The sequence below is a fragment of the Dipodomys merriami genome, unplaced genomic scaffold, assembly GCF_024711535.1.
Source record: "Dipodomys merriami isolate MVZ:Mamm:240054 unplaced genomic scaffold, mDipMer1.0.p SCAF_114, whole genome shotgun sequence".
NCBI classification, from domain to species: Eukaryota; Metazoa; Chordata; class Mammalia; order Rodentia; family Heteromyidae; genus Dipodomys; species Dipodomys merriami.
Genome location: NW_027202427.1, coordinates 3,585,881 through 3,605,651, shown reverse-complemented (window position 1 = coordinate 3,605,651; position 19,771 = coordinate 3,585,881). Strand labels below are relative to the sequence as shown.

At 53.3% G+C, this 19,771-nt stretch overlaps 1 protein-coding gene across 5 annotated transcripts in view; it reads left to right on the top strand.

The window, feature by feature from the left end:
- Positions 1–19,771, top strand: part of LOC138822744 (cytosolic 10-formyltetrahydrofolate dehydrogenase-like) — a 45,226-nt gene that overhangs the window by 16,385 nt on the left and 9,070 nt on the right. For all 5 annotated transcript variants that reach the window (XM_070015675.1, XM_070015679.1, XM_070015678.1 and 2 more), the window contains exons 7-16: positions 364–501; positions 2,863–2,988; positions 5,276–5,367; positions 6,286–6,433; positions 7,283–7,402; positions 9,221–9,348; positions 10,841–10,991; positions 13,657–13,727; positions 15,302–15,407; positions 16,904–16,991. In XM_070015675.1, coding sequence (XP_069871776.1) covers positions 364–501; positions 2,863–2,988; positions 5,276–5,367; positions 6,286–6,433; positions 7,283–7,402; positions 9,221–9,348; positions 10,841–10,991; positions 13,657–13,727; positions 15,302–15,407; positions 16,904–16,991 — 1,168 coding nt within the window. The remainder of the gene's footprint in view (positions 1–363; positions 502–2,862; positions 2,989–5,275; positions 5,368–6,285; positions 6,434–7,282; positions 7,403–9,220; positions 9,349–10,840; positions 10,992–13,656; positions 13,728–15,301; positions 15,408–16,903; positions 16,992–19,771) is intronic.

Sequence of the window (19,771 nt, the reverse complement as noted above, 5' to 3'; positions counted from 1 at the left end):
GGCATCAAAGGGTGGAGGACCATGTGGGGGTCTAGGCCCATACCTTGAGGACAGTCCATCCTCTGCATAGCCTCAGACTGCCCAAAGCCCTGGCCCCTACTGACTGCCCAGCCTGTGTCCAGAAGTGTCCACAGGCGCTGCACTGAAGCACTCCTTTTTGTATGGACAAGCGCATCTCAGTGACTAGGACATACGGCTGAGTTAGCGCCCCAAGTCCGCCTCGTCCTCTAGGCCTCACTTGTGCCCCCAGAGGCAGGGTCTCAGGGGCCACTTAGCCTCGTACAACTCTCCAGTCAGCGCTCCTGGGACCTGCACAGCTGTGGCGGTACAGGGCCACCATCTCCCGTTTCCTCCTCTCCACAGAAGCTGACGTTTTTCAACTCAACACTGAACACGGCAGGCCTGGTGCCTGAGGGAGAAGCCTTGCCCATCCCGGGAGCCCATCGGCCAGGCGTGGTCACTAAAGCAGGACTCATCCTGTTTGGGAATGATGACAGAATGGTAATGGGATCACTATAGTCACTCGATTGTAGCGTGGGTTCAGGGTCACCCCTCTTCAGGAACGGGGACTTTTGGGCCCCACAGGGAGGCCCTGGGCTTCTCTGGGAAAAAAATGGGAACCAGTAGGGGTAACCTGGTGCCAGCCTCTGACCACTGGGTCAGCCCACTCTGAACGGCCTGTGCTCTTCGACCAGTGCCCCACTTAGGAAAGAGCACCTGTGTGGGTCCTCTTGGGGAGCTCTGACTTCGGGCCTTATTTCAGTCTTCCAGAATGAGATTGCTAAGCCTCAGGGCCTCAGTGTGCTTCTCCTTGAACAGGGAGCTCTAGTGACGTGCACAGGGTGGGTCTTTTGAGCCAGCTGAGTACACGCTGTGTTCCGATCAGTATTAGCAGACTTTATCAATACAGCTACTAATTCTATAAAGCACCAAGCAATGTTTTAAAACAATTTATGTGTGTTTAGTCTTCCAAAAACTCCAGGAGATGTGTATTAACATTGTAATAATTTTACAGAGAAGAAAAAGGAAGTGCAGAGATTTGAGTAACTTGCTCCAGGTCAGAGCTAGTTGGGGGCAACACTGGGATTCAGACCCTGAAATTTTTTCTTTGAGTCCCCCTGTGTGGCCATGATAGCCAGTCTTGGTACTGTGGACCCCTCACAGGAAACACTGGGGGTGGACAGATGGAGGACAGGCAGAGATTCCCTCGCTTTAGAGTTGGACAAACCCAGATGTGATCTTGACCATGTTGGCATTGTACAGGCCCGACAAGGGTGTGGAGGGCAAAGCTCAGGACAGATGCTGGATCCCTCCTAGTTTTCACTGGGCCATACTCTCCCCTCAGAGGGTCGGCGACTGCCCCTGGTATCTGTCATGTGGAGTGGTTGGGTGTGTTAAGTCTTCATGGTCGGTAAATGTAGTCTACAGAGAGTTCTGTGTGAAGTCAGGCTTCCTGGGAACAGGAAGGTGGGAATTCTCACGCCAGTGATTTATTGAGGGAACATTCCTAGAGCATAGACAGGGTATCAAGGAAAGCAGGCCAGGCAGAGGGGAAGGCTACGCAAAGCTGTGTCTGGGGATATCTGGGCTCTTTGGACTGAGATGTTTTGCTGGTTGTACACCCTAGCAGCCTGCCCTTGGTCTCCTTGACCCTGGAGCCGTGGGCTGGGACAGGGAGACATGTCCTCAGCCTTCAGCTCAGTGCTTCTTGTCAGTAGCAGGTGAGGAGGAGGGTGTAGGACGGACTAGTCCTGTCCAGCCCTGGTGGCAGCTAAGGCCATGGGGCTGAGAGACGGGAGCTGCAGCTACCACCAGGCCCACAAGATGGCTGAACAAAGAAACAGCCTTGGTGGAGAGCCTTGAGCGTAGCTCAGTCTTGCTGGGTCTGGCTGGCCTTCCACCCAATAGAAATATCTTCAGTGGCAGGTGTGTGGGGCTGGGCAGAGAACCTGGCTCTGTTCTGAGTGCTTGACCTGAGCGTGCTATTCCTACAGAGCCACTCTTATCGAATGTTGCACGAGTCTGCCAAGAGTTCATCTGATATGCTTTCCTGATCTCTTGGTTTTTCTCCCATCTCCTAACAAAGGCTTAAACAACTGTTTAAGAACAAACAGGCACCAAAGAAAGCGTGTGATGTATTATTAAGCTCAGTAAGTCTGAGGCAGATACAAGAGTATTCCAGTATTCCATTACGGCCCATATTGGACAACCAGGATCAATCACCTTAACTGTAGGGCTGGACATGGGGCCTATCTGGGGCCGGCCTGAAGTGTGGTCTCCCAGGGTGCAGGTGTAGGGCTTGCTAGATTCCTCTTATCCTCTCTGCTGTCCATCTCTGTGTCCAGGCAGGTATCTGTTACCTAGATATTTCTGTAGGGTTTCGGGGAGATTGTGGGATCGGATGTATTTTCGATTGACATTCCGAGTAATTCTGGAATTATTTTTTCCTGATGAGCAGGCATCCTTTTTTTTAGAGTATAGAAATAATGAAGTCATTACACAAGGAGAGGAAACAAGAGCATGAAGTGTAACTCAGTGGTAGAGCTCTTGCCTCGCGTGCTCAAAGCCCTGAGTTCCACGCTTAGCAATGCATAAACAACAATACTGGAAAGCAAGTGTGGTGGGAAAGTGAGGATTGAGGAAAGGTACAGGCTGTGTTCTTCTGTGTCTGTGGATAGTGGCCTCCCACCTCTGAACGCCCCTCGTAGCTTATGCGGGGCTCCTCGTAGTTGATGTGACACTCTGCTTCCTCCTAGCTATAAGGGTTGGAGACAGAGCACGGGTGCCCAGCCCGCACTCGTGCCAGCATGCTCACCCTGCCTCAGTCTGGCCGCAGGAACAGCGCAGTCCTTCCTCTTGCAGCTGCTGGTGAAGAATATCCAGCTGGAGGACGGTGGGATGATCCCAGCCTCACACTTCTTCAAGGGAGCAGCCAGCAGTGCCCTTGAGCTGACGGAGGCAGAGCTGCTCATGGCGGAGGCTGTGCGGGTAAGACGTCTCCAGAGGGGCTGTCCAGTGGGATAGGGTGTATACCGCCTGTGTTTGGTGAGTCACATTCCCTTGAGTTTGGCATATGTATTAGCTCTGGTCTTAAAACTTTCTGGTAACCCTGGGCCACTCCTTTCTTTGCAACTGGAGCCCTGGATCTGACTCACCAGGACTCATTGTCAACAGTAAACTAACCAGATGGCCATGGGATAGTTGAAAGGATCAGGGCCTACCTAGCCATGGCCTGTGATGGGAGCAGGTGCTCTGGCATTTACCCAAGAGACTGTCCACAGCCGGGAGGCCAGGCTGACCAGTACAAGCTTTGTACTGAGAGCTTTGCCTCCATCCACACCTGAGGACCTCAGTCTTCCAGCCTGAAGTTCACTCAGTGGTCACTCACAGGGTTGGCTCTGACCCCTCCCCCTCTCCCTCCTCCAATCATGCATGGTGCTGAGCCATTTTGGATTGGGCTGTTGACTGGGTTTTCAGCCACTCATCCACTCAATCATGTAGAACAGATCCTCCTTTGCTTACAATGGGCTACATCCTGATGAACCCATTCTATGTGGGCATTGCATGAGCTGCTACAAGCCCACCCCACCAAGCGCCTCATTCAGCAGCTCAGTGTCTATGAGCTCCTTGGGATCTCAGGGCTGGCTGGGAGCTCCAGCTCATTGCTGCTGCCCAGCATTGAGAAAGATATATACTGCATATCCCAGGTAATCGAAATGTACAGCTCCATGTATGGTCTCTACCAGATGAATAGCACTTCACACCATTGTGAGTGATGAACATTGTAAGCCAAAGCCCTGTATATTGGGGACCACCTTACTCGCTTTAGAAATACTTACGAGGGCTGGGAAGGTGGCTCAGTGGTAGAGTGCTTGTCTAGGATGCATAAAGCCCTGGGTTCAATTCCTCAGTACCACATAAACAGGAAAAGCTGGAAGTAGCACTGTGGTTCAAGTGGTAAGAGTGCCAGCCTTGAGCTGAAGAGCTCAGGGACAGCGCCTAGGCCCAGAGTTCAGGCCCCACGACTAGATCCCCCCCCCAAAAAAAAGAAGTGCTCGGAATAAGGCCGGTGGGAAGGAGGACCCTCAAGGCCAGGGCTCAACATTAGAAGGAGGGTCGGGGGAGGCCTCCCCAGGCAGGACCTGGCTTCAGGGCGCATGTGGTGGCCCTCTGCCCTGCTCTCAGGGGTCACTTGCATCTGCTGAGGCCCACTGGACACTGTCCAGCACCATGCCTAGGCCAACAAACGGCTGGTACTCCCGCCTTGAAAGCCGGCGGAGAGAAGTGCCTGACCGCAGAGTGCCCATTGAAGGTTGAGGAAGAGGTAACGGAGTAGTTGTCCCTGAAGGAGGCCCAGGATTCACAAGGAGCTCAAAGCTTAGGGACATTGCTGACAGAAAAACCTGGGCTGAGGCCCAGAAGGCTGGGCAGCATAGGGACGGACATCCTGGAGGGGTGGGGTGCATCATGGTGCTCATAGTCCCCCCAGAGCTGCGGCAGGTTTGTGACACTCTTTCCTGAAAGAAGGAGGAGAGCCAGGGAGAGGCCGTGGTCAGGGAGGTGTGCTGAGCAGTCTCCCATCGCTGTGAAAAAAGGCCTGCATGATCACCTGCAGGTTAGAAGTCTTTGCTTTGCCTCACGCTGGCTTCAGTCTCTGGTTCTGTGAGGCAGGAGCACAGAAAAGAACAAAGCTGCTCCCCACCGTGAGAAGAGGGGAGGAGCCAAGGTCCAGCTGCCCATCTCCCCCAAGGGCACGCCCCCAGAGACCTCACTTCCCATGAGACCCATCTTCCAAAGGTTCCACCACCTTCCAGCGGCACTAGGAAGAGGAAACAGGCCTTCAGGGCATGGGCATTTGGTTAGCATTCCAGCTTGTAGGTCTCGAGGACTGGGCCTGGACTAACACCTGGTCCTCTCAGCTGGCTTCACCTCCCTCTGGCTGGTGACTGACATTTAGCCAGAATGTGAGCCCCTGCCTAGCCTGTTCTGTCCGGCCTGGCTGGGGGTCTGCCCAGAAAACAGTTGTCCCACCTTGGACTGCTGGATGGCCTCTTGGGCAAGCAGCTGAGTCCTGGTCACTGAGCTGTCACTGGCCTGCCTCCTCACTGGTCTGCGAGCTAGCTGGACACCGCTTCCTTCCACAGGTGGCAGAACAGAGCGCTGTCCAGACAGTCTCAGTGTGGACCAGGACCAGGGCCCTGTCCGGGGCTGCAGTCCCACGGCGGTGCCCGGCGGTGCCCCTGGTGCCGTGCTCTCACAGAGCCTTGTTTTGCAGAGTGCTTGGAAGAGGATCCTCTCCAACGTGCCAGAAATCGAAGACACCACAGATTTCTTTAAGTCGGGGGCTGCATCTGTGGACGTTGTGAGGTACTGTAGAGGCAGAGGGTTCCTGTCCAGGGTATCTGTTGGGGCCACAAATCACAGCCCAGGTAGGCAGTAGGAAGCAACTAGTGTTTGATATTCCTGGTCCTGCAGGCCAGGGCCCCTGAGACCTCAGCAGCTGCAAGTGTTAGTACCGACAGGCAGGAATAACCATTCCTGGTTGGCCTCTGTCTGCCTCCAATAGCTGCCCAGTGCTCCAAGCCAGTGAGAATCCACCCTGATGCTCCGGTTGGTGGCTTGAGGCTGATAGTGAGGACTGGCACCTAAGCCTAGGGGTGGAGGGGGTCCTCCATGGCCATGTGAGTCCCAGGCTGAGGAAGGGCGGAGAGTAGGGGGATAGCTGGACCCCCAACAAGAGGGTCAATGAGTGCAACTCCAGTAACCCCAGGTATGCCCAAGCTGATGAGTCTAACTCCTGGGGGCCTCCGGCTGGGGCAGCAGGATCATAAAGCTTGAGTGCAGTGTATGGATAGCAGGCACTGTGAGCTTTGCTCTGACTGTGAGAGCTTCTGCTTAATGAAGACAAAGGCATCAGCAACACCTGCCTCTTTCAAGTCATGCCCTGACTCCTGTAATCACCTGCCCTTCCCCTTCCTAGGATCTGTCCAGTCTGAACACGGCCAAGTTCTGATTTGTGTAAAGGGAAGGGCTCATCCAGATGCATTACTATACCCCTCCTTAGCCCAGAAGAGTCATTTAATTCAAACTGGCTTAAGCCAAATACAAAAGATAAACGTCCATAGTTAGCTGTTTTTAGCGTAGCTGATGACTCCAAAGGCTCACTGTGTCACTAACCATTGCTTAATTTTCAGTCAGGATTTGCCTTTATGGTGACAAGGTGGGTGCCACTTGGTGTGGCCGGGCCCTTTCCTTTCTTTCTCTCATCCCATGTTCTCCCCGCAGGCTGGTGGAGGAAGTGAAGGAGCTGTGTGATGGCCTGGAGTTGGAAAATGAAGATGTTTACATGGCCACTACCTTTGGGGCCTTCATCCAGCTCCTGGTCAGGAAGCTGCGGGGGGAGGATGAGGAGAGCGAGTGCGTCATCGACTATGTGAGTCCAGGACCTCTGGATGTGTGTGGCCTCAGGCCCTGCTCTGTGGCCCTGTGGTGACCCTGGCGTACCTGGCTCTTAGGAATCCAGGACTTCCAAGAGCCAACCCTTCGGTTTCTCCAGCTCTCCTCTGGGCAGTGTGGGGGCGGGGGGGGGGGGGCGGGGCGGTAGGCAAACTCTGCAGGGGCTAATGCTGTCCAGCGCTCATTGCATAGGTAAATTCTATACCTCAAGACCCGAGACCAAGCTAGTCACAGGGCTTGGTGTATTTCCTAGTGAGATAAACAGGCAACCCTGTGTACCTGGCTTATACAGAAGGAAGTGTGATAAATAACTGCAAATCTATTTATATAAAGAAACTGGAGCTTTGGTAAACTACTGATTGGCAGAGGAAGGAGTTTTGGAGTAGTTTGCATGGTCGTTTGCACAGTGGCCAGAGTGGACCCCCAAGTTGCCCTAAGGCAGTGGACAAATGACCAATGAGTGTATTTCAGGTGGGACTGGCATCCAGAGACTCCACAGGGAGGGCAGAGTGGCTGCAGTCAGCATGTCCAGTACTTGGAAGGCCTCAGCACCCAGCACTTCCATGGGCTCATTGGGAGGGGCTGCACAGCCATCCTGAGGCTACAGTGAGCCAGGATTCCAGCCAGCCGTTCTGCATTAGAGTCTGTGCTCCTTATCTGTCCATGTCACTTAGCTGCCACCACTGCTTTCAGGATAGCTCCTGAAGTCCCAGCCCTGTGGTGTGCATAGCCGTGTGGTGCGTGCCCCCTCACATCCCTGTGTGGATGCTTGTCATCCAGGCCCACGCATGACGGAGCCTGCTCAGCTGAGCCTTCCCCTTCGCAGGTAGAGTGTGCTGTGAACAAGCTGACTCTCCGAATGCCCCACCAGCTCTTCATTGGAGGCACGTTTGTGGATGCCGAGGGCAACAAGACCTATGATACCATCAACCCGACTGACGGAAGTGTGAGTGTCCTCCCCCCGCCCCCAATCTGGCCTAAGGAGGCACTGCCCAGGGCTGTGCTGGGACATGCGTCTTTCAAGACATGACAGAGTCCCAGGAAAGATCTCAGCCCAGGCCTCAGGAATGGGGTTGAGTGGGGAGGAGTGGAAAGAGGACAGAGGGCTCCAAAGGGGCTTGAGCCTGCTTCTGAGATAGATAACAGGATTCACTTCCCAAGGACAGGGCTGTCACCTCCCCTCTGCTACATCGTGAGTGGACATGAGCACCACCTTCGCTGATACCTGCACACTCACATGCGTACATTCTTCCCTCAGTGTATTCGCCACGCATGCTTGGCAGTCAGCCCTCATGCTGTGGCGCAGCACCAGATGCTTGCACAGTGCACGTGGCACAGCCCTGCTCTTGTGCCTGCACGCGGCCTCTCTTCTCCCTGGTGTCACTGGATCCCTGGCAGAACAATGCACATGCTCACATAGGTCATTGGGGGTTGTTTAAAGAATGATTTCCAAAGGGACAGGCACGGTGCGGGGTACAGGGACAGAACAGATGGTGTGATACTCCTGGGACTCTAACATCAGGCATGGTGCAGACATGGGCTGTCTGGCGGGCACTGGGGCCTTGAGTGGGGAGGGCAAAGCAGACCATGGTGGCTGATGCTCTACTCTAGCCATGCAGCCCCCTGGCTGCCCTCAGCTGCATCTAGCCAGACCTACAGCTCCTCTGTAGCGCAGGTAAGAATGGCCAAGGAGGAGCAGGGGATAGGTGTGAGCACGGATCCTGACACTAGCTCAAGATCAGCAGCCTCTAATGTCTAGTCTGCTTCTCTTCAGAAATCTTTCTGAGTTGGGTGCCATTGACTAACACCTACTTAGGAGGCTGAAGTCTGAGGCTTGCTGTTCAAATTTAGCCTGGGCAGGAAAGTCCACGAGACTCTAATCTCCAATTAACCACCAAGAAGCTGGAAGTAGAACTGTGATTACTAGCCTTGTGCACACTAGCTCAGGGACAGTGCCCAGGCTCCTCTGATAAATCCTAGCTACTTGGGAGGCTGAGGTTTGAGAATTGCAGTTCAGAGCCATCCTAGGCAGACAGATCTGAGAGACTGTCCAATACATAGCAAAAAGCCAGAACTTGAGGCATGGCTAGAATATCTGCTATGAGCAAAAAGGCTTAGCTGAGAATGTGAAACTCTGAGTTTGAGCCCCATTGCTTGCAAAAAAACAAACAAAAAAAAAAAAAAAAAAAAAACAACTTTCCGGAGCCGGGTGCCTGTGGCTCATGCCTGTAATCCTAGCTACTCAGGAGGCTGAGATCTGAGGATCTCGGTTCAAAGCCAGCCTGGGCAGGAAAGTCCATGAGACTCATCTCTAATAAACTACTCAGAGAACTGGAAGTGGCGCAGTGGCTCAAGTGGTAGAGCACTAGCCTTGAGCTGAAGAGCTGAGGGACTGCGTTCAGGCCCAAAAGTCAAGCCCCACGACTGACAAAAACCAACAACAACAAAATAAAAACACAAAAAAACTTTCCGGCTGGACTTATTAAATTAATGGTCTCTTGGCTCTTGGTGTGAATGGCTGGCCCACAGCCTCAAAGCTGATGCATGGATCTCTTGCCCATTTGGGCTCTGTGGGACTGTGAAGAAGTGGCCTTCTCCACGGCTTCACCTTTCCTTCATGAACTCTCCCTTGCCTCTGCCCCTGTTGGCCCAGCTTTCCCTACACCCTGCCCATGTGGCCAGGGATCCTCCCTAAGTGGGGCCTTGCAAGGAGTCGTGAGCCATGTCCCCAGGGAGAGCTGTCATGTCCTTGCTCCTGCCACAGGTCATCTGCCAGGTGTCCCTGGCTCAGGTCAGCGATGTTGACAAGGCAGTGGCTGCAGCGAAGGAGGCCTTTGAGAATGGACTGTGGGGGAAGATCAACGCCAGGGACCGGGGCCGGCTCCTATACAGGTGAGAGCCAGGACCCTCCTGCACCTGAGGTAAGGTGGGCCTCTTTTCTTGAGGATCATGCAACCGAAGCTGCATTTTCCAGAGAAGGGAGGATGCCAGCAGAGGAGCCAAGTAATCCAAGAATGCAGCCAAGGGTCTGGGTTTGTCCCCCAGCATTGTGAGAATATCTCTGCAGCGCCCCACCGCTGCCGCTGTCCACTGGCAGGCTGGAGAGCCCCTCCTGCTCTTGCAGCCTGAATGGCTTTTGTGCCTATTCCTGGGGCTAGAAATTCCAGGGCAGCCTAGCAGCAGGGAACCGGAGAGAGGGGCCCCACACGGCTTGCACATCAACAGACTGTGGGGTTGGGACGGTTAAAGGCGAAGGACGTGCTCAGCCTGCTGAAGTTTCCAGCCTCCTTGGAGAAGGCATGGCTGTTAGAGAGACTTGAGGCTTGTGGCTTGTGACAGACACTTCCCAGAACTAGAGATCTTGTCCTGTGAGCCTGCACATCTCTCCCGACATGCTCTTCTGCCATCTGGTGGCATGTGTCCTCATTACACCTACAAACCACAATGATAGTGCTCCAACCTCTTCAATGGAAACCCTGACTTGGGGTATGTAACTTCTCATGGGCCTGGGAGCTCCCTAGTGGACCAGGTCCTGGCTCTGCAAACTCCAAGCACCCCAGAACATGTGCCCTGGACTGGCTGTCCCACAGCTCCCAAAGGTCCCGAGGCAGGAAGCCCGACAAACCAGAGCACCTGGCAAGGTCCACATGAGGAGGAGGGAGGAGGGAGACATGCAACAGGACCTCGGGATGGGCCAGCCAGGCATGGAGCGGGTGGCTGTTAGAAGTGCTGGCAGCTCTGCTCAGGGACAGACCTAGGTGGGGACAGGCCATGCCGCTCTGGATGTGTACTTGCCTCTGGACATGACTGAGGCTGTTCCAGACCCCTCCCACCTCCTTAGTAGCTGGGCCCCCTCTGAGGGATACCATCCTGAGTCTCAGCTGCCACAGCAGCATGTCTGCCAAGGCCATGGGGTGACAGCACTGGCAAGCTCAGGCTCATGATGGCAGAAGGCACACTTGGCGTCTTCCCCCCCCCCATGCTCCTCCTCCTCACCCTTGCTATGGTGCTGGGCTGCCCCTCCACCTCTGTGATGCCGGCTCAGAAGCAAGCCCCCTCCCTACCCCAGACTGCCCTGTCAGTCCATCGGGGCTGACGTTGTCCAAGGACAGGAAGGGTGCTGCCTGCAGCCAGTGGAACCAGTGAGCACTCGGAGTGTAAATCTCTGAGCAGTGGATTATCCACAGGTTTTTCAGGAAGGAAGACCAGAAGGGTTTCATTCTGATGACAGCTGGCAAGCTAAGCCTTCTTGTCCACTCTTACGGGCGTGGAGCCTGAGGTGGTACATCTGAGTGTGGCAGAGCGGGGCGTGGAGGGCAGGGGCTGAGAGGCAGGACCGTTGCAGGCCTGAGCCAATCTCCTGCTCCTTCTCACCCTTGGCCAGGTTGGCAGATCTCATGGAGCAGCACCAGGAAGAGTTGGCCACCATCGAGGCCCTGGATGCAGGTGCTGTCTACACACTGGCCCTGAAGACCCACGTGGGCATGTCCATCCAAACCTTCCGCTACTTTGCCGGCTGGTGTGACAAGATCCAGGTGGGTGTGGGCTGCCACATGAATGTAAACACACGTACGGAGAGTTCCAAGCGTGGCACACAGGCCTGTGTGCAGAGAAACAAACCACAGAAGCTGAGGGCGTAAGGGCCATGCCCTGCACCTCCCACCACCTGGGGTTTTACGGTTGGGAATTCCAGGCAGGCTTCACAAAGTTCTTTTTTTTTTTTTTTTTTTTTTTTGCGTCCAGTTGTGGGGCCTGAACTCTGGGCCTAGGCGCTGTCCCTCAGCTCTTCAGCTCAAGGCTAGCACTCTACCACTTGAGCCACAGTGCCACTTCCGGCTTTTTTCTTTTTTCTTATATGGTGCTGAGAAATCAAACCCAGGGCCTCAGGCATGCAAGGCAAGCATTCTACCACTGAGCCAACTTCCCAGCCCGCTTCACAAAGTTCTATGCCAGAGTCTCTCAGGTGTATCAGATAACTAGCTATTAAAAATGTACTTGTGCCATTAGTCACACCTATAATCCCAGCTACCTAGGAGGCTGAGATCAGAGGATTGCAGTTCAAGGCCAGCCCGGGCAGAAAAGTCCCCCAGAGACTTATCTCCAATTAACCACTCAAAAACCAGAAGTGGTTCCCTGGCTCAAGTGGTAGAGTGCTAGCCTTGAGCACACAGAGGCTCAGTGATAGCACCCAGGCCCTGAGTTCAAGCCCTACAACTGGCCAAAAAATAAAATCATACTTGGCCTGGATACCGGTGGCTCTGTAATCCTAGCTACTCAGGAGGCTGAGATATGAGAATCATAGTTCAAAGCCAGCCAGGAAAAGTCTTTGAGACTCAAGGAAAGTCCTTGAGACTCTGACCTCCAATTAACCAGCAAAAAGCTGGAAGTGGAGCAGTGGCTCAAGTGGTAGAGTGCTAGCCTTGAACACAAAAGTTCAAGGAGCACACTCAGACCCTGAGTTCCAGTCACAAAACCACATAAAGAAGAGAGAAGAAAAAGAATATACTTGCATTGGGCATGATGGCTCATGCCTGTAACCACCTACTGAGGAGGCAGAGGTTGGAGAAATACAGCGTGTGGAGGTTTGGAGCCAATCCAAGCAAGAAGGGCAATGAGACTTTTATCTCTAACCAGCAAAAAGCCAATTAAACGTGGTAGATTGCTAGCCTTAAGCAAAAAAGCCAATTGACAGCTCCCAGGCCCTGAGTGTAAGCACTAGTACTGGGGGGGGGGGGACAAATAACACATGCCTGTGTTCCCAGTTACTGAGGAGGCAGCGCCAGGAGGGTTGCAGGCCAAGCCTGACCCCAAGCAAAAGCAGAAAACCCTATCTGAATAACAAAAAGCAAAAAGGGCCGGAATATGCCTGTAAGGGACCCTGAGTATAAACCCTCATACCGTTTTAAAAAACCTGAGACAACTTATCATATAGAAAAAAGATGTGCTTTGGTTCACAGATTTGGAGGCTCCAGTGTAAGATCTGTTGGTTCCACTGTAGCTCATCACACTGGAGTGCAGGACAGAGCAAAGCTTATTCTAGCAGCTGAGAAGCAAAGAGAAAGGAGGGATGAGGTCCCACTGCCCCCTTTAAGTATGAACCCCCAGTAACAACACCTCCTACCAGGCCTACCTATTAAGGGTCTTACCACCTCTTGTAGCTCTACTTGGAGACTAAGCCTGGAACACATGGGCCTTTGTAGGACCTTCAAGATTCAAATCGTAGCAAGGAACTAAGCTGAAGGCTGGACTGGGCCTCACCTTGAGGCTCTGAGAGAATTTGTTTTCAGTCCATTCAGGTGTTGGCTGCATCAGATCTCTATGGTTTTGGGTTCTGGCCTTGATAGCTGCAGGGCCTGGGCTGCAATCAGGGCTCCATGCTGCTGTCTGTGGCCCTTACCCAGGGCCCTCATCTCCTGGTGGTAGTAGTCACTATGAGCTTTGAATCTCAGTCCTGTTCTTCCTCCACAAACTGTCTAAAGCGTTCTGCTCCTGTAGTTATTCTAGGCCCATGTATATCTTGTCCCCATCCGAAGGACCCAGGGGGCACATCATTGAAGAAGAGAGAGCTCACCATATTTCCAGGTCCCAGAGATCAAGCATGGGACCTTGGAAGGTGTCTAGGCAGGCCCATGACCACGCTGTGGCTCTCCCTTCCATCAGGAGCTGAGCGGCTCAGGGAAGGAGGGTCATGAGAGTGGTTGTCTGGTGCCTGCTACCCATGCTGATGCTGTACTACTTTCCAATGGAGCCACCTCCTTCTGACCTCCTAGGGCTCCTGGACCCACTCAGCACTGTTTCCAGGGGCAGTCTGGCCTCCCAACCACTTTGGCGCTCTCTGAGGCAAGATATCAAAGCCAGAGGCCTTGTCCTAAAAGGACCAGCCTTCAGGCCAAGGACACTGCCTGCCAGGCCCAGAGTAGAGCCAGCACATAGCTCTTCTTGGCTTTCCACCTTCCCTCTCTGAATTGTCAGATTGCCCTGTCATGCTCAAGCTGGCAGTTTTGGCCAACCTGGTTGCACTCTGTGTATGTGTGTTTGTGTGTGTGTGCGCGCATGCGCGTGTGCATGTATGTGTGGCGGCGGGGGGGGGGGGGGTCCATGTTCAAACAAAGCCTTACTTCTCCTGGGCCCCCAGTAGGAGCTGGCTGCCCAGAGCAGGCAGGGTAAGAGCTCTCCAGTGATGCTCACTGCTTCTTCTAGGGCTCCACCATCCCCATTAACCAGGCTAGACCCAACCGCAACCTGACCTTGACCAGGAAGGAGCCTATCGGGTGAGTCACTGCCAGCACAAGGCATAGCCATGTTGGCACTTTGCAGGTGATATGCCAGGTGACCCCCACACCAGCCTGCAGCTATCACATCCCCATGATACATACTTATGGGACAGCTATCCTGTTGCTTCTCAAGTACCTGGCCTGTGCCAGCACGGTTGTAATGACTTCATACATACCTCGTTTCATGAAGCCCGCAGTAACACTGTGTCAGTCAGGGTCACAGACACCAGGAGCCCACACATCTTGCAATCAGTCAAGTTGACAACCACAATTTGCCATCACAACTGTGAAGGGACAGCAGCAGAGTACAAATGCAGTCTAGTCAGCCATAAATCTGGCCATGAGGCACTTCATCTCACCACCAGAGGGCGCAGGGCGGCAGTACAGAGAAGGCTGCACAGCCCACCCGCAGAAGGGGCTGTGGGTCCCCTTGGCTGTGAGCTCTCTGAAGCCAGACGGCTGAAGCAAAGCAGCACAGGTGGGAGGTCACAGAGCCAGGCTTCAGCAGGGCCGCTTCCTTCTGAGCGCTGCCAGGGCGATTCTGTCGCAGGCTTCTCCTGGCCTGTGGCATGCGTTAGTTTTCTATCACTGTGACAAAATACCACAGATAATTTCATAGTAGAAGCTGTTTCTTTTGGCTCGCAGTTTCAGAGGCCTGGTTGCTGTGGGCCTGTGTTGGTGCAGCACACCCTGTGGGCGTCCACGCGGACTGCCATGGCAGCTGGACACCTAGGGTCTAGTACCCGCATCAAGGAGTGCCCTTCCCCCATGAGGCTCCACCTCCCAGTGGCACATGGGCTTTGGAGGCCACGCCAGAGCCTTGTGGCCCCTGGTGGCTGGTGGCCTTCTTGGGCTTTGGAAGCCTCCTCTGATGCCTGTCTTCATGTCCCCTGGGCCTTGCTCCCGTGAGTGTCCCTTCACGTGACTTTCCTTCTCTAACAACAGTATCCATGTTGGGTCAGAGGCCCACCTATCCCAGTGTGTCTCCAGTCTGGCTTGTTCAGTCAGCAACAGCTGCAAAGCGGTCAACATAGGGGTTTGAGAGAGGGGACACAATTCACCCCATAGCTGGGGGCTCTCCTAACATGTTCCCCCCAATCCCTCCCACTGTCCCCACTGACAACACCCCACTTCCCTGAGGACATGTGATATCCCCATACTCTGCTTCCTGCTGCCCACCTTGTCCCTGGGGCCTGCTCTCAGGTGATGTGCAGGCTCCCCACCAGCCCCATGCCTTGCAGGCCCAGGCACATGCTTTCTGTACCAGCCTCCCCCGGGCCCTTGTTCCTCCATGGGACTGACCCCTTCCTGGAAGACCCTCTGCCAGGCGTCCGTGGCCCACGCTGTGGCCCTGAGCCTCTCATGACCTCCTGGGCCATGTTCTCCCCTGTGTCTGCCACCATGCACACCCTACCACTGCCTGTGTGCTGGGCAGACCCATCCGTTGTGTAGTATCTAGGATAGAAAAGGCAGGCATGAACAGGTGAGGCCTGGGAGGGTAGGTGGGAATCGGCAGGTCCACTCTGGGTACCAGGGCCCAGAAGGACCAGGCCCCGCCGCTTTGCTGACAGGGTCTGTGGCATTGTCATCCCGTGGAACTACCCCCTCATGATGCTGTCCTGGAAGACAGCGGCCTGCCTGGCAGCGGGGAACACGGTGGTGATCAAGCCAGCCCAGGTGAGCAGGGCCTGGAGAGCACTGGGGCTAGAAGGCGGAAGCAGGGGTAGCGGAGGGGCCTGGCCTCCCAGGCTACGGGCACGTGTGGGCTTGAGCTGGCCAAGCTCTCTGTTCTGCAGCAGGCGGTGGGAAGTGGCTGGCTGTGCTGGCACACGCAGGGGCTGCTGGGCAGAGGCGGGCTTCCTGCACACACACCAGCACTGGGCAGTCTCGTGCTCAGCTCCCTGTGGTCCACCTTGTCCCTTGGGGCCTGCTGGGTGTGTGGTGGGGGAAGGGGGTGTGGGGTGAGGTGCAGAACAGCAGAAATTTGCTCCATGTCTCTTGACTGGTGCCACACTCCAGCAGTGGTCTGTTAATAAAACAACCTTGTCCCTTGTTTGGCTTCAGAGACTATAAGTCCGGGAGGGAAGGGGGTGATGGCGACATTTAGGGGCTCTGCTTCACAGAGAGCAGGAGAGGTGGGGTTCCAGGAACCAGGAGCGTGCTTGCAGGGGTGGTGACACCCAGGCTGTGTCTTCATGTGTACAGGGATGGTCACTGCCCCTTGGCTGCCTGCCCCCAGAGCACTGGACAGATCTGGAGGCCACCCACGCTTCAGTTTCTTTTGACCCCCAAGGAATTAACTAGATCACAAAAAGCAATGATGATAGCCGACATTTGTAGTATTCACCCTGAGTCAAACAGTCCCTGGCATTTCTAACACCTAGAACCCATTGTCCAGTAATCTATCCACATTGGCTAGTTTGGGCTTTGCAATAACCCGCCCTGCAGCATGGGGCTGCGGCCTCTGGAGGGGTCCTCCCTCCCTCAGCCTCACAGCTCCCCCCACACTCAGCCAGCAGTGGCCTTGTGGGGTGGGAATAACCTAACCTTGACTGGGAAAGATGCCTAAGCCAGACATTTACAGACGCTAGAACGGGAAGGTTGCCTGAGACCCCGAAGGGCTGGGAGAATGGCCTCGCTTCTGATGTCCAGAAGCAGAGCAGTAATCAGAGTTTAGGGAACTGAGTCATCTGGCATTCCCATGGGCAGCGGCCACTCAGGCTGCACCCCCTCCAGGCAGCCTACGTCAGCGTAATGCTGGCAGCTTCCAGAGCGAGGGAGATGCTACTGAGGAGCTCGGAGAGGCGCTGCCTGGCATGGGAGCCAAGCTCTGCACGTGGGCCTGCTAGCTAGCCTTGGCTCTGCTCCTTGGAGCTCAGCATAAGCAAACCAAAAAGAAAAGAGTGCAGGAAGGTGGCCAGGCCTGGCCAAGGGGGTGCTGCACCCATGGCAGAAGGTAGAGTCAGAGGTTCTCAGGCCCTTGTTCCCACCGGGGACTGTGAAGAAGCTGGCTGGGTTGACAGTGCCCCCAACCCATGGTGGGCCAGGCATACAGCCTCCCTGGGGTCTTCTGGTGCCAGACCCACTGCTGTGTGAGTTGCTGGGAAAGGAAGGCACGGGGAAGGCAGCATCCTGTGTCTAACCTCTTCTTGCTCACTTCTCCTCCCTGTCAGGTGACCCCACTCACAGCCTTGAAGTTTGCAGAGCTGACATTGAAGGCTGGGATTCCTAAGGGAGTGATCAACATCCTTCCTGGATCTGGTAAGGGTTGTGGGGTAGGGCAGGTCTGGGACTTTGGGCAGTGGGAGACACACTTGGCCAGAGCAGGGCCTTCTGGTTAAGAGCAGCAGCCTGGGGTAGGGAGAAATTTGCACCTGGATATATCTCAGCTTTCAAATACCTTCCAAATATTCTGGAATCCATTCATGCCATTGAAAGTAAGAGAGTTTATCTGGAGATTCTAGGCGTAAGGCATCGGGAAGGTGGTAGAGTATTTACTGCCATTTAGTTTCTTCTGTAGTTGGTGTCTAGTTTATAGGCAAAGCCATCTTTGGTAGATTTTAAATCTGTCGACATAGTAAATTTTTATTTGTGACTAACCTGAAGTTTAGTCAGCTCATTTTGTGCTGAATTTCCGAAGGTCATACAAGGGAGTTACAATTTACCGCGTCCATCTAAGTGGCCAGTGTTTCTTAGTTGTGGTCACCCTTTCTGTCATTCCCCCCATCCTAGCTGCTCTTCCCTTCAGCTCACTGCCCACCCACTTCCTTGATCATATATGGACATTAAGAATTCAGGTTGTATATATCCCTCTTCCCTTTGTTTTCTGTGTTTTCAGTAAAGAAAGCACAGATTCATTCTCTCCTCCTTTCTGTGCTATTACCACGTTTCATATGTATATAACATCTGTGTTTTAAAACATTGTACATAGCTACAGATGTTACTTTGCTATGTAGATCCATTGAACAATTTAGGGGGGAAAAAGAGCAAATATCTATCAAAGACTTACACGAGCCTGTGATGTCATTCTGCTGCCTTCCTCTGGCCTGTGGGTTGGAGTTTCTGTGCTGCCTTTCTCTGGTTTGAAGCGGAGAATCCCTCACGTGGGGAACGGGAGAGTGGGCCGTGCCTGAGGACAAGCCCTCGGGGCTCTGACTGAAATTTACTAGATTCTTTTGAGTACCTATTTCTTCTCTGGCTATATGCCTGGAGGGAATTTTCTAGACTTGCCAGTTTTTAAATCATTGTAATGAGTGTGGGTACTTCCCTGGGAAGCTGTTCACAGGCCTCCTCGGGCTAGCCTCCCAGAGGTACACCTGGTCCTACCCTGGAATATGTCATGTATGTTTTTATTTTTTCTAAGATATGATTGTAGTTTTGAGCATCTCTTTGACTTGGTACATGCCAAGTATGTTTTTGAATTTCCCAAGAGTTTTTTTCAAAGCAGCACCTTGTGTTGTTTATGTATTCATTTGCTAAATTATCAGAAGTAGCCTGGTGCTGATGGGTCATGCCTACAGCCCTGTCCATGTGGAAGGCTGAGAATGGGAGGATTCAAGGCCAGCCTGGGCAGAAAAGTTCACAAGACCACGTCTGAGCCCATAGCTAGACACAGTGTGTCCCCAAGCTATGTGGAAAACTGAGATTGGAGGATGGTGGTTCCAGGCAGCCTAGACAAAAAAAAATCATGAGACTCTGTTTGTCTTGAGGGAAGATGGACTTGGTGGCAATCTACGAATCTAGTGACAACAGAAAGCCTAAAAGTAGACAGATTGGGCCTTGGGCAAGCACACGGGCAGGAAGCAGAACTTGTCCTAAAACAGCCAATGAAAACATGGCAGCACGGCTAGGAGGGATCCCACCAGCCTAGCAAGTGGGCTGCTGCGTTCCACCCCTCCATACCCCCAAAACCAAACCAAACCAACCAGCAAACAAAAAACCAAAGAGCCAGAACTAGTGTCATAAACCACAGAAATGTGTTGCTTCAGTCTGGAGATAAGAAGTCCAAACATAAGGCAGTGGCAGGACCATGTTCCCTTTGGTGGTTCTAGGAAGGAATGCTTCCTGCCTGTAGACGCGAGGGCTACGTGTGGTTTCCTCTGTGCCTCGCATGTCTGTGTCTCTGGTCCTCTTTTAGATCTAAATTCTCCCTCATATAAGGCCCCCAATCACATTGGACTAGGGCCTACTCCACAGGCCTCATCTCAGCTAACTGTATCCAAGTTCATTCTTTTCCCAGATAAGGCCACATCTGGTTACTTGGGGTTAGCATGAATGCATGAATTTGGGTGGGAATATACCAACCCATAGTATACTATTTTTTTTAATCGTTCTTTCTTGGAAGTGGTGGTGTGGCTCAAGTGGTAGGGTACCATCCTTGAGTGAAAAAGCCATGCAAGAACATGAGGCTCAGAGTTTAATCCCCAGTACTGGCACATGCAAAAAAAAAAAAAAATCTTCCTAAAATGAGAGATTTCTCATCTCTTAATATGATACCTTTAATATGTATTTCTTAGACAGCTTTAAACAATGCTATGGTTATTGAATATACTTTATTATTTAAAGCAGTTTAGATCAATAGAAAACTTGAGCAGAAAGTTGAGTCCCCAGGACCTCCCATTCTACGCCAGCGTGGTGCAGTTGTTACGTGTGTACTCACCCGCACCACCTGAACAGGCAGCGCCCCAGCTGGTACTAGGGTCATCCCTGACTGGTGTTACACATGCTGCAGCTTGGACAGACACGTAGCAACATGCATCCTCCGTTATAGTCCATACAGTCTCCTCTCACTGCCCTCCTCCCTCCTCCACTGCAGCTTACACTGTCTAGTCTTACCGCTCTAGGGCAGCACCCCCCCACCCCCACTCTTGTGCTTCTAAGTTAGCCTTCCACACAGTTGCTTTGCTGCCTCCAGATGTCAGGCTGCATGGTGCCTTTCAAACTTGCTTCTTGCATTTATCAGTGTGCATTTATGCTTTCTCCATGGTTTTTGTGCCTACCTAGCTCAACTCTTCTTAGTGCTGAATATTTTGTACCCCTTC